The 13,762-nt window shown below is 38.7% G+C and overlaps 1 protein-coding gene across 1 annotated transcript in view; it reads right to left on the reverse strand.

Moving 5' to 3' along the window:
• ARFGEF3 (ARFGEF family member 3) overlaps positions 1 to 13,762 on the reverse strand; it is a 202,821-nt gene that overhangs the window by 43,206 nt on the left and 145,853 nt on the right. The window contains 6 exon segments of the mRNA XM_036767780.1: positions 3,764 to 3,897; positions 6,061 to 6,381; positions 8,340 to 8,490; positions 10,980 to 11,090; positions 11,246 to 11,461; positions 11,872 to 11,979. Of these exon segments, the coding sequence (XP_036623675.1) occupies positions 3,764 to 3,897; positions 6,061 to 6,381; positions 8,340 to 8,490; positions 10,980 to 11,090; positions 11,246 to 11,461; positions 11,872 to 11,979 (1,041 nt within the window).

Below are 13,762 nucleotides of genomic sequence, written 5' to 3' on the forward strand. Positions count from 1 at the left end.
TAAAATGAGGGGTCTGGACCAGATGACCTTTAAGATTCCTTTCACCTCTAGAGCTATTACAATATGATTAGTTATGTGTAAGGCACTTTACTAATGACATTTTACAAAAACAAAAACGCAATTGTGCCTAAACTCATAGGGCTTACATTATGTCAAAGGTGACATCCAGAGCAGAGTCCAAAACTGACTGGCTGCTGTGGTGAAGTCTTCCAGAAAGATGCTCTTTTTTGAAGGAAAATGTTGTGTTACTTATGTCAAGCCCCAGAACATTGTAAAGGTTTCTATATATGCTCCATAATCACTCAAAAAAAGTTGACTTATTCATCCACGCTGGAAAAACAAAGTGGATGAAGAACACCTATTATCAAGAACAGTGGTGTCAAACTCAAATAGAAATGGATTCCTGTGGGCTGTGCATTGATTTAGCAAATTTCAAATTAACAAGATCTGTGTTATATTGCATTTTTATTTATTTTGTAAAACATTTCCCAGTTATATTTTAATCTGGTTCAGGCTGTATTCAAGAATTTTACAGGCTGCTTGTGGCCCACGGGTTGTGAGTTTGACACTTCTGGTCCAGAAGGATAGTCTATAGAGCTGAGTTATCAGTACATCATCTTGTATAGAAATTGAGAATAGATAATGAACTGAGTTCAGAATTGAATAGGAGGGAAGACAGCGGGCAGAGCTGCATTTACAAATTGCACTGTGACTTTCAATCATCTCAAACTTCTCCCTGAAACAAAAAACCCATCTTTTTAAGCATCGGTATTTTTCTAGTGATGCTTTATGAGTAAGAGTCATGGAAAACCACAGTCTCAAAAGAATCAAAAGTATGAGTCACCCAAAAGATCTTAGAAGACATGCCTGGTGGATGAAAATAAGTTGTGGCCTATTTCCAATAATGAACTATGTGTAAAAAGTAGTGTAAAAGATGTCATCAGGGAAATGTGTGACCAGAAAAGGAGGTGGGTTACACATGAAGTGGAAGTAAGAAAGTAAGGAATCATAGATAGATGGTCTGTGTCCTTCACTGGTACCCATGTAATATTCAAAGTCCTAGAGGTGGGTCCCTTGCATACTGGATGGAATCCAGATTTATAGGATTGACAAAAGTCATAGCAGGATGAGAATTTGTGGATGTTTTGCAATCTGTACTACTGGAGGTATTACCAATATTGATGAGTTTATGAGATCACATATCCATTGTAGGACTAAAGAAGTATTATGTTTTCATGATTCTGTTGTCTTTGAGATTTGAAATAAGGTTCACCTCATAGTATCATGGTAGATTCTCTCTTACATAGTCCCTTATTAAGGAAGGCTGAAAATCTGTTTTGTGGTGCTGCTCTTCTATTATAACACTATGAAATCTGCCTCCACTTAGGCCAACCCATTTCCTTTTGTAAGTCCTTTGATATTCCACTATTAAGAAGGATGATGAGCTGGTTAGCAGCAAAGGCCCGGAGTGCCATCAGACCATTATAACAGAGCAACTATGCTGACTGTCCTAGGTCAAAAGAATGATACAGAGGAGGGATGCTGGGAGGATACTCAGCTTGTTCCTAGTTCTTACAAAGTGATCCTGGGGAAGTGACTAGATAAAAAGTGGACATAGAGAAACACTGAGAGACTTGAAGGATTGTGGTGCAGATGTCCTTTACTGAAATTCAGAAAAAAGACATGTCAACATGGTAGACACTGGTAAGCAATGTGGAAAGAGAATTCTCATCGTACAGTGTAAAAATGAAAGGTTGCTAGTGAGGCAGAAACAGATGCGCACACACACACACACACACACAAACTATGATAAGCCTTTGGTAATCAAGGAACCCTGTGGGAATGAGCTGTTCTATATGAAAATCATCCCTATAGCTCACTTGATGCTTCTCTGGCTATTTAAGTTATTTAATTGAACCATAGTTATAGATGCAGATAAAGATGACATGGGACCTAGCACCAAATGATTTAGTTTGTCACTATATATATACATATATATATGCATACATATGCATGTATATACACATATGCATATATACACACATGTGTATATACACAATGAACTACCCTCCATCCCTAGGCTAGAAAGCTGTACCAGTTGGCATGATTTCTACGTAGCACATTGATTCCTATAGAGGATCAATTAGGATGCAAAGACCTGCACTGTTCCAAGTGCAGAAGCATACTTGATTCTGTGTATTCTTTTATCTTCTCTTCCACTCTCAGTGTTTGCTGCTGCTTGCTTTTCTTATCCCTGATTCTCATCTCTGCCAACTCACCCCTTTTGCTGCTTCTAATCTCTACTATCTGTGGCTGCAGCCATGACTGCTGTGATTTTTCCTACTCACCACCCTTGACTCTCTTGTCTCTCAACACTCCTCCCCATCCTTCTTTGCCTTTGTTGGAAAAGTCTAATCTTCTACAGCTCTTAGCCAGCTAAACCCCTTCTTTCTAGTAACTTCCAGCCTATTAGGTATAATCTTCATAGCTGGGTTTGTTGTTTCTGGATTTACAGAAATTACTTCTTTTGTAACAAAACTCTTTTTTTTGGTTAAAGACAGCTTCTGGGATCAGAGCAGATGTTGACAGTAGATTGCCAGAGAGCCAAGCTTGGCTTGTAGTATGAAAACAAAACCAAAAAAGCCCTAACCTGTGGAAAGGTTACACAGTCACCTTGTGAGATAGAGACTTTGACATTTAAATCTGCTTTAAGACTCAAAAGATGTACTTAGAATTAGTCTCAGACTTGAAAGAAAACTTGGTTTATCAAGTCCAATTTCCTACCCAGTACAGGAATCTTTTCTACAACATCACTGTCAGATGGTCATCCAGTTCCTGCTTGAACACTTTTGGTGACAAGGAGTTCATTACTATACAGGGCAATCCATTCTTTTGTTGTGCAGTTCTAATGATTAATAAATTCTTCCTCATACTGGGCTCATATCTGCCTCCCTATAACTTCTGTCCATTGTACCTACTTCTGCCCTGTGGAGAAACACAGAATAAGGCCACTTTCTCTTTCACATGACAGGCTTTAGGCATTTGTATACAGCTATTATGGACTCTCTGCACCTTCGTTTTCACAAATTAAGTACTCTGTAGGTATAAATACAAAGATAACATTGGCTTTTCATTCTATAGAACGTAAACTCCTTGTGGGCAGGGACTCATTTCTGTTTTTTGTATTCGTAGCACTCAGCATAGTGCTTGGCACATAGAAGGCATCATTTAAATGCTTGTTGGATGATAGGATTGATCAATTGCAAATGCTCTGAATAATTGTTCCTAGAATAGAGATGGATTTTTTCTGATCTAGTCTCTTGCCTTATTCCCCTGGTAATCAGTAGCTTGCATCAGAAAAAATAATTTATTGGTATGAGGAGTGTAGGCAGAGCTGTGAAATAGATTTTTTTCCCCACTGAGTGAAGCTAACACATGAGGAATTGAATCTACAGCTTCTGCCTCATTAAGACCATGACTTAACAAGCTGAGCCAACAAGTCTAGCAGCATTAACATTAGCTTACCTGGACAGTTACACTGGCAAGGAGCATCACTTTCAAATATAAAGAGGCATCTTCCTTACCCTAGGCCCCCAACACAACCACTTACACACACATGGCCAGTACACTTGCGTAACTACTTAATGATACAGCAAAAGGTAACACATTCATTATCTCTGGCTTGTCATTGATTTGGTGGCCTTTGATGGTCCCTGCTCCTCTATGCATTCATAGTATCCATTTTCTTAAGGGAAAGCATTACCTGGCATTGCTAAAGAGTAATCAACGGTGTCTGTAACAGAGTGGAAAAGCTGGGATTGAGAAGCTTTTTTTAACTGGTAAAGGAAACCTGCCAATGCCATTAAATTCAGCTTGTCAGCAGCATCTTCGAAGAGCCTGCGTGGGAAGTACAGGAAAAAGTTACTCAGAAACATATCAGAACAACCAGATAATAGCATTTCCCGAGCTCTATACAGCTATCCCTTCTACATAATGACTTTCCCCATTTCAGTTTTGATATCTCATGGCTACATGAAATCATGATATATCTTATCACATATCATATATCACAAGAAAGTAAGTAGGAATTTTTTGGGAGTTTTGCAGAAGCCACAAGCAACACATGAAAGCCAGCAGACAACACAGAAAAAGTTTAGAAACTTAGAAATATATAAAATGTGTATTATATAGTATTGTAAAACATCAATATATTTTATCTTTTAATACTATAATAATCCAGCCTTCTTCTGTGGTACAAAGTGGTGGGGGGCCCAAAACATTTTTACACGGGTTTTCCAGATTGTGGGGGTACCATGCCCTTAACCCTACAATGTGGAAGGGATAACTGTACTATAGGCAAGTTAGCTCAGTTTCTTCATCTATAAAATGGACGTAATAGCACTCACCTTTGAGAAAATCAAACGAGATAACATAAGTAAAGCAATTTTTGAACCTTAAAGTGTTATACAAATGTCAGCTATGATGATGATGATAATGCGCAAAGAAGTAAAACACAGTCCCTGACATCCAGGTATTTATTACCTGTAGGACCCTGAACAAGTTACTCGACTTCCCTGTTCTGTTTCTTCATCTGAAAAATGAAGGGCTTGGGGGCTGCTAGGTGGCACAGAACACTGGCCCTGGAGTTCACAAGACCTGAGTTCAAATCTGAGCTCAGACACTTAACACTCGCTAGTTGTGTGATCCTGGACAAGTCCCAAAACCCAGATTGCCTAACAAACTGACCACTGCCCAAAACCAAAAAGCCAAAAAATGAAGGGCTTAGTCTAGAAGGCCTCTGAGGTCTCTTCTAGTACCAGGCCCATGATCCTAAGGAGCTAAGAGTTTTCAAGCAGCTATGCTCTCCTTTTCAATGAGAAGCAACACTCTGCTCTGGAAGAGTCCTGAATTTGGAGTCCAGAATTTGGACAGGTTTCCAGCCTTAGCTCTATTCCACTTGCTTACACAGTGGATAGAGTGCTGGGTTTAGAATCGTTCAAGATTCATCTTCCTGAGTTCAAATTTGACCTCAGATATGTACTGTGTTCTTATGCTGCTTGTTTTATATATTTGATGGAGTGCTGAAATAAGTGGCTGCCTTACTATTTTTCTCTTATGTCTAATGTTCACCAGATGTTTGTGCAGGTGAATGAAATGATTACATTTGTAATTAAATAAAATTGTTGGAACGGAACCCAACAGCCTTATATTCTATAGCCTCATGGGCAACATGTTTGGGAAAACTCTTCTCTTACTGTCCATGTGATACATTGTTTGCCACACAAGGCCCCCACTGCATCCTGGACCATCTCCAGCTGTTCTGATCCATATCTGGCCACTGGACCCAGATGGCTCCTGAGGAGAGAGGGAGGCTGGTGACTTTGCACAGCTCTCTCTCACTTAAATCCAATTCACTTGCATGTTATGGCATCGCCTCCCTGATGTCATTGAGGTCTTCTTTGAGAACGAAAGACAAACAACAGCAATAAGCAATAACTCTTACTTTGTGTTAAGGTTGTGTGCTTGTCTTTCCCCTATCACTCGAATTATAGGATCACAGACTCAGAGCTAGAAAGGGCCTTAGCAGTCAGCTAATCCAATCATCTCATTTTACAGGTGAGGAAACTGAGGCCTAGAGAAGTTACTTGCTTTTACTACACAGGTTCAGGTGGTCAGTTGTTTTTCAGTTATGTCTGATTCTTTGTGGCTCCACTTGGGATTTTCTTGGAAAAGATATTGGAGTGGTTTGCCATTTTCTTCTCCAGCTCATTTTAAAGACAAGGAAACTGGGGCAAACAGGATTAAGTTATAGCTCCATCTAGTTATCTCAGTAATTCCAAATCTGTTTGAAGAGGCAGACAAATTGCTCAATTTATAGGCAACCTACTTTACCTGGCCCTTGACACTGGATTCATATTTGCTTGGGTTTTTTTTTTTTAATCTTATTTTGAAACCACAGGTCAAGGAAAAGTGCCAGTTATTTTCTCTGCTAGAAAGTTAGCGACCCGTTGCAGAAAAGCCTACTATGGAGAGAAGACAAGAAGTAAAGTGTCCACCTACCTGTCAGCTTGGGTGGAAAGGGTGAGGACAGCCTTGGCTGCACTGCTCCCACTCAGTAGGCTGCCACTACGGAAGTCAAAAGCTCGGCCCTTCCTTCCCTCCTTAATGAGCTCCTGAATGGACAGCTGCTGAATGATGGGTGTGCTGCGCAGGGAGGTGTCCTGCTCGAGGTGTGATTCCTGGGGCAAACATTCTGACTCGTAATCTGCCAGGACCCCTGTCCCTCCAGAGACCTTCTGGGGCTGGCTGATAGGCAGAGCAGGCTGAGTTGTGCCATCGCTGAAATGGTTGTGCTCCAATGTTGCGACATATTCACATACTCTGTACTCAGAGAAGAGGGAACCAAAGACCATGGAAGTGATTGAGGTTGATTAGGGTTATGAGTGGCCATCTGGGATTAGCACTCAGTGTACAGTATCTCAAGTGGTAAGAATCGATAGAAAATCCATTGCTTCCCTTGCTTCTCTTTCATCTCAGACTCCCAGACTAGTCTCTGGACATAACAATGATAATGGTGTATGTGTGTGTGTGTGTGTACTTGTATATACATATAAATATGTGTATGTATATATATATATATATGTATACGTGTATATTTTACCTTTCTTAGTTTCTTAAACAAAAAAAGCATTGATACATTTTGTTTAATGCCTTTTTTGATTCCCCTTAATGCTAGCATCTTCCTTCCAAAATTATATCCAATTTATCATCTCTATATCTTGCTTTTATCTTGGTGTTTGTATGCTCTCTCTACCATTAGACTACGAGCTCCTTGAGAGCAGGAACTGTTTTTTGTTTGTTTGTTTTGCCTTTTTTGTGTCCCCAGTCCTTAGCACAATTTCTGGCATATAGTAGGCTCTTAATAAATATTTGTTGTCTTGACTAGGACAATCACTTTAAACATCAGGAAAAATCCTAAAACATCTTGTTCAACCTCTGATTTTTTCCCATGTGTCCTGGAATTGATTTCTTCCAAGTAGAATCTTAGATCTAGGAGGGTTTTAAGGATTTTTTAAGTTTATTCTTCTAGCCTTAGGGAAGACTAAAGATCACCCTACTGACATTAAAATATACCCCATGGAATTTCTTTGATGGATCATAGTAGCATGAAGGTGATCCTAGATACCAGGAGGCTATTACAACGGAGCTCGAGCTCTGAGCAGATACTACCGATTTGGAAAAGGCTTTGAATATGGCCCTGGCAAATACTCTCTGTCATCTAATCAGTCAGCAAAGGCTTATAAAGCACCTACTGTGTGCCAGGCACTGTGCTGTATGCTGCTGTCTAATTATATGCAGAGAGATTCATTATCAAAAGACTGAGCTACACAAATGACTTTTTTTTGGCCACAGCAACCCACATTAACTGTCTTCAAAAGCACAGAGGGGTTCCAATCAGTGTCAGTGAGATCAATGAAGGGAGCAGACACAAGGTCAACAACCTGAATCTCTTGATCTAAGAGGAACTTTCCTCAAAAACATATTCCAATGCTTCATCAGTCTCCATGCCAGGGAATGCATTCAATAAACATCTTATGTGAAACTGAAGTCTCTTTTGCTGTAGAACTAGAGATTAGTTGGTTACAAATTTCCATATTAAAACTTATCATGTAACTGAAGACCATCATTAGTCTAGCCTTCAACTTTCTCTTCTGCGGGTTGGTTAATTCCTTTCCTTGAGCCAACCACCCTATTTTTTAGCCTTCTAATTTTTAAATCACTCTATTGAATTTTTAAATTTACCCTGGCTATACTTAATTATAGAATCCCAAATAGGGCATATTCTACAAGATATTTACTCAGAATTCTGAACAGTTAAATATTATCTCACCATTTGTAAGTGTTGCTATTCCATTTTGCATCATGTATTACAGTATCACCCTTGAGTTAAAACACACACACACACACACACACACACACACACAAACTGCATGTAGTAGAAACTTTAGAAAATGCTTGTTGATTGATTGTACTTGCACAGACTAATTTTTTCCTATTTTCTCCTTGAGAAGTTAATTTTTATTCTTTGAATATGACACATTTGCTTTTTCATTCAAACTTTGTTTTTCTATTTAAATTCCTAAACTCAATTCCTATCACTCTAATATACATCTTTCTAACCCTCCCTTATGAGTAGATAACCTTCCTATTATTATAATTATGATCTAAATTAGATACTCACTACTAAATTCACAGGGCAAAAGGGGTATCACTTGAGCCATAATTCCAAGGCAAAATTGGTGCTTGTACAAGAAGAAAGGATAATTACCATTCCATACCTGAACACATGTGGCCAACAGTCCTGATTGTGGCTTCCCATTTCCAGGCCTACATTGAGGATGGCATCCATACATAAAACATGTGCCGTATGCAGCCATACTCCCTGAACCTTCCCAATCTGCTCCAGTTTCTGTTCCACTTTTTGTTTCACTGTGCCAGAAAGACATTTATAAGAATTAATAGTTGGAAAGAAGCAGGCCAAGTAGGAAAAAACAAAGAAAGGGCATATGATAGAAACGAAGTACAGGTATGGCAGGACAAAGCATATTGTAGAGAATACTGAATCTTAGAATGTCAGAGTTAAAAAGGACCTTAGACTCTCTAGTCCAAGCCCATCATTGTGCAAGTAAGGAATGAGCCAGTATTTAAGGATTGAAAAAAACCCACCCAGAGAGATTAAATGACTTAACCACAGCCATACAGTTAGTTAACAGAAGAGCCAAGACTAGAACTCAGGTCTCCTGAATATCAGTCCAATAATGTTTCCACTGATTTTAATACCAGCAACTTAGAATTTGTGTGCATAATAGCTAACATTTATTTAAGGTTTGGGAAGTGCTTTTCATATGTTGTCTCATCTTCCCTGCTTAGGAATCCCATGTTACCCAGAGCTTTTTTCTTCCAGTGCCTACAGTTAAAGTATCTTTAATTATGTTTTACCCTAATGGCTAAAAATATGAGCACTAGTTTCTTTCCTTTTTCTCATCTTTCCATTTCTATGACTGATTAATAATCTCTATCCTAGTATGACCCTTACCACGTTATAAAAAGGTCAAAAATGAGTAACTTCCCAGTTGCTCTAAGGCAAGGGTGGGGAACCTAACCTCAAGGCTACATATAGCCCTCTAGGTCCTCAACCATGGACCTTTGACTGAATCCAAACTTCACAGAATAAATCCCCTTAATAAAAGGATTTGTTCTGTAAAACTTGGCCTCAGTCAAAAGACTGCCCCCAAGGACCTAGAAGGCAACATGTGACCTCAAGGCCATAGGTTCCCCGCCCCTGTTCTAAGGGCTGAAGGATAGAATAAGTCCTCTGAGCACAAGTAGATAAAATAAAATTTTCTAGTGGTATCCTATAGGGTCTAGACATATGCTAGTAACTGTAATTTTGAAGGCCTACAAAGGCTGTTCTTTTTTCTTACACCCTAAGAAAACTTTGGAAAACATTCTCAAGGGTAACTCATTTAAAACAGGACCTTGTGGCTCTAATTGGGCCCTGTTTTCCCCGTAATTTAGTAAATTGTATCTACTCTGAAAGGGATGCTACACCTCTCTCTTTCTCATATACAACACAATACATATACGTGCCACAATTCTCTAGCTGTATATTTATGTATGTATGTGTATGGACGCATGTGTATGCATGTGTGTGTGTTTCTGTTGTCTAGGGTATTTGAAAAGCAAATAGTATCTTAAGGTCTCATTTTCCTTCTAAGAATATTTCAAATGCTCTTTATTATGGAATATCAATCTTTTTTTCATTTATGTTTAAGCTCAGATTTTCAAGGTAGGTCACCCTAGACTTCATCCTGAGCTCTTTCAGAACACATTATTACACACAAGTGCAACAGCCGTCTGAGTAAGTGCTATTGCACAACTAGCAGCAACTCCTTCAGAGGTAAAGGATAACTTATTTCATATATATCTATATAGCATCTATATAGCATGTATATAGCATGTACATATGTATGTATATATGTATACACACACGTGTGTGTGTGTATAAAACACACATGCATACATATCCACACACAGAGCTACAAAGAGGTGTCATGGTCTAGGCACTCTAGGGGATTGAAAATTTAAAGAAATGGCCTCAGAGACAGGCAGACCTGGTTGTTTCCAACACGACCATAGGCGAGTTATATAAAATTTTGTGCATCGTGATTAGTGCTTGCTTTTCTAAAAGAATTTTCCTCTCTGGAAGTTTCTACCCTAATGAAATCACTGTACTGGACTAAAAAATATGTTTATGTACAATACGCCCACACTGGTATATCAGTACATGGTGTAGTGGAAAGGGCTCCAGACAAGAGACTTGGGTTCTAATATCTGCTATATTAGTTGCCTGATTGTAGACAAGTCATTCCACCTCTCAGAGCCTGTTTCCACATTTGTGAAATGAAGATAATACAATTTATATTATTGGCTTGCCAAGAGTATTGTGAAGAAAGCACTTCATTAAACTTTCAAGGACTATATGAATGTGAGTTCTTCTTATTTCTCTGAATTTTTTAATTAACCAGTGTGGGAAACTGCCTTTAGCAATGCAGAATAGCAGCCCATCTGTAACTTAAAGTCTTAGAGTCACCCGGGGGCACTGGAAGTTACATGACTTGCTCATAGTCATTTAGCTAGTGTGTGCCAGAGTTAGGACTTTAACTCATGTCTCCCTGACTCTCTCTGCACCCTTTCCAACATACCATGCTGTCTTTTGAGCAGAAATATAGGTATATTTATATACATGTTTTATATACATGTAACATTGGAAATTTATGCATATTAAAAAAATATACATATATCTACATACCCCTACCACCTCCAACCACAAATATAGATAGATAAATGGATAGATGATAGATAGATAGATAGATAGACAGATAGATCGATAGATGGTATGACCCTCCAGATGTTACCTTGGGTTATAGCATCACTGGGTTCTTGAACTTCCCTCTCTTCTTTCTCTTCCTGTACACAAGAAGCGGCAGCCATCTGAGCGAGTGCTGATGCACAATTAGCAGCAACTCCTTCAGGGGTAAGGGACCAGTTATTTCCCAAATCTAATGTTCTTCTCCACCCACCCACCCCTTATTTAAAGGAGAGAGCATCCCTTCCGAGGGCCCTACTCCCACCAGTGTTACTTCTACCAAGGTTTGCAGGTCATTCCAAATGGCCCCAGTACCTAAAGCACAACTCAGTCGAGCTGCTTTCCTCAGCCCATCAAGACTCATGCAGATGGAATCTCGTTCTTTCTGGTTCTGTTCTTTGACTCCTTCAGCACCCAGAATGAATGCCAGTCCCTTGGAGCTTCCGGCCATGCGACCAGTCAAGGGTGTAGACAAAGTATCAATCAAGTTCTTCCAGCAGCCAATCAGAATGTAACGGGCAAAAGCAACCCCTAGAGTGCAAAGTACCGTGGATCACTTTTCAGAGAAAAAAAGTGATCAACAGAATTAAGTACATGTTTTACGGCATAAGAGCAGCATACAATTCTTTGGGTTATTGACCTTTACCTAGTTTTATTATAAAGAACTGAGCTTGTTCTATTATAGTTGATTACATTTGGCTTTTTTCAAATAAGTAATTTTGGTGACTGATGAAGCATCAGTTGTATAAACTCTCTAAGTAGCCTCTATGATGGCATGGAAAATCCTCCTCCTAATAATGGTGACATTGCAGTATATAAAACATTGGCAAAAAAGGTCTTGGCTGCTAAAGATGTATAAAACATTGGCAAAAAAGGTCTTGGCTGCTAAAGATGTACACAAACTGCTCATATACACATATTTACATGATTCAAGTCATTACCTGCCACTATGGAATCATCTGTTCTCTGGTTCTGGGTGAGAGGAGACTCTGTAGAAGCTGATGCCATCAGTTGGCCACCTATGGCACTGCTCTCCAAGCCATCAATATCTATAAAGAAAAAGGATCATGCTCTCCTTAACCAAGCCATTTCAGTCAAAGGATGTCAAACGGGGCAGGGGAGGGAGAGAGAGAGAGAGAAAGAGAGAGAGAGAGCAAGCCATTTAAAAGCATTTATGACAGTGAACATTGAAAAATATATTGGCCAATCTTGGTCTCAAAGAAAAGAATATGAACTGATGCAACCATTCTGGAGAGCAATTTGGAACTATGCCCAAAGGGCTATAAAAATGTGCATACTCTTTGACCTAGCAATACCACTTGTAGGGCTTGTAGAGATCATAGACAGCCACTTGTAGAGATCATAAAAATGGGAAAAGGACCCACATGTACAAAGATATTTATAGTAGCTCTCCTTGTGGTGGTCAAGAACTGGAAATTAAGGTGATGCCCATCAATTGGGGAATGGCTGAACGAGTTGTGGTATGAGTGTAATGGAATACTATTGTACTATAAGAAATGATGAGTGGGCAGACTTCAGAAAAACCTAGAAAGACGTATATGAACTGAGGCTGAGGGAAGTGAGCAGAACCAAGAGAACATTGTACACAGTAACAGCCACATTGTGCAATAACTGACTTTGATACTTAGCTCTTCTAAGTAAGGCAAGGAACGAAAACCACTTCAAAAGACTCATGATGGAAAATTCCATCCACATCCACAGAAAGAAATATGAAGTCTGAATGCAGATCAAAGCATGCTATTTGCTCTTTTGGGGGGTTTTGTTTTTTATTTCTCATGGTTCCTCTTATTCATTCTAATTCTTCTATACAACATGACTAATGTGAAAATATGTTTAATAAGAATGTATATGTAGAGTCTCTATTGGACTGCATGCAGTCTTAGGGAGGGGGAAGGGGATGGAGGGGGAGAAAATTTAAAATTTATGGAAGTGAATGTTGAAAACTAAAAATAAATTAATTAATTTCTGCACAAAAAAGTAAAGAATACAAGAAGGCAACTCCCTTTGTTTCTTTTCAGAGATGGGGTTCTTCAAGGACAAGAGTTTTAGAACAATGTGTGTTTCAGTCTTCTGATATGTTTGGTTAGTTTTGAAAAATTGAAAAATTCTTTATCTAGATACTCCTTAGCCAAAGAGACATAAAAGATGTCTCTCTGGAAGGGAGAAAAGGAGATGGATACACTGGAAATGTAGATGATATAAAAATGTATTAAAATTAAAGTTTAAATTAAAAATTCAATAAAAAATTTACTTAAAGAAAAATAAAATATATTTGGCTATATGGCCTATTGCCTTCAATATCCATGTTTCCTTAGTATTCTGTTAAGATTTTTTTTCTCATTTGCAAAAAGTCATAGTTTTGGAGTTTATGTCACTTCTACAGGAAGAGAATACCATTAGAAGGTCAGAAGTCTTTGGATTTCCACCCCCCTTGAAATAAAAACTTTTCCCTCCATTGTCATCTTTAACAATGTGTTCCTTACAATCTCATGCCTTCATATACAAATCTTTAAGACAGGTGATATTCTATACATTTACCAAATATGCTAGTTTCTCCTGCAAAACTTCTTTGGAAGAAAGTTATGAAGAACACTCATATTATCAGACAGCCTCTTAATGTGATACGCCCATTTCCAACAATCAAAGGTACTGCAAATTGCCTCAACAATCATACCTGACACCTGCAAAATGCTTTGAAATTATTCTCATTTGGACATCCTAAGAACTCTGTGAAGTGAGAGGCAGAGTTGGGATCAGTACCACTTTATAGATGTAAAAAACTGAGGCTAAGTTATATAACTTGCCCAAGGA

This window comes from Trichosurus vulpecula, chromosome 7, assembly GCF_011100635.1.
Source record: "Trichosurus vulpecula isolate mTriVul1 chromosome 7, mTriVul1.pri, whole genome shotgun sequence".
NCBI classification, from domain to species: Eukaryota; Metazoa; Chordata; class Mammalia; order Diprotodontia; family Phalangeridae; genus Trichosurus; species Trichosurus vulpecula.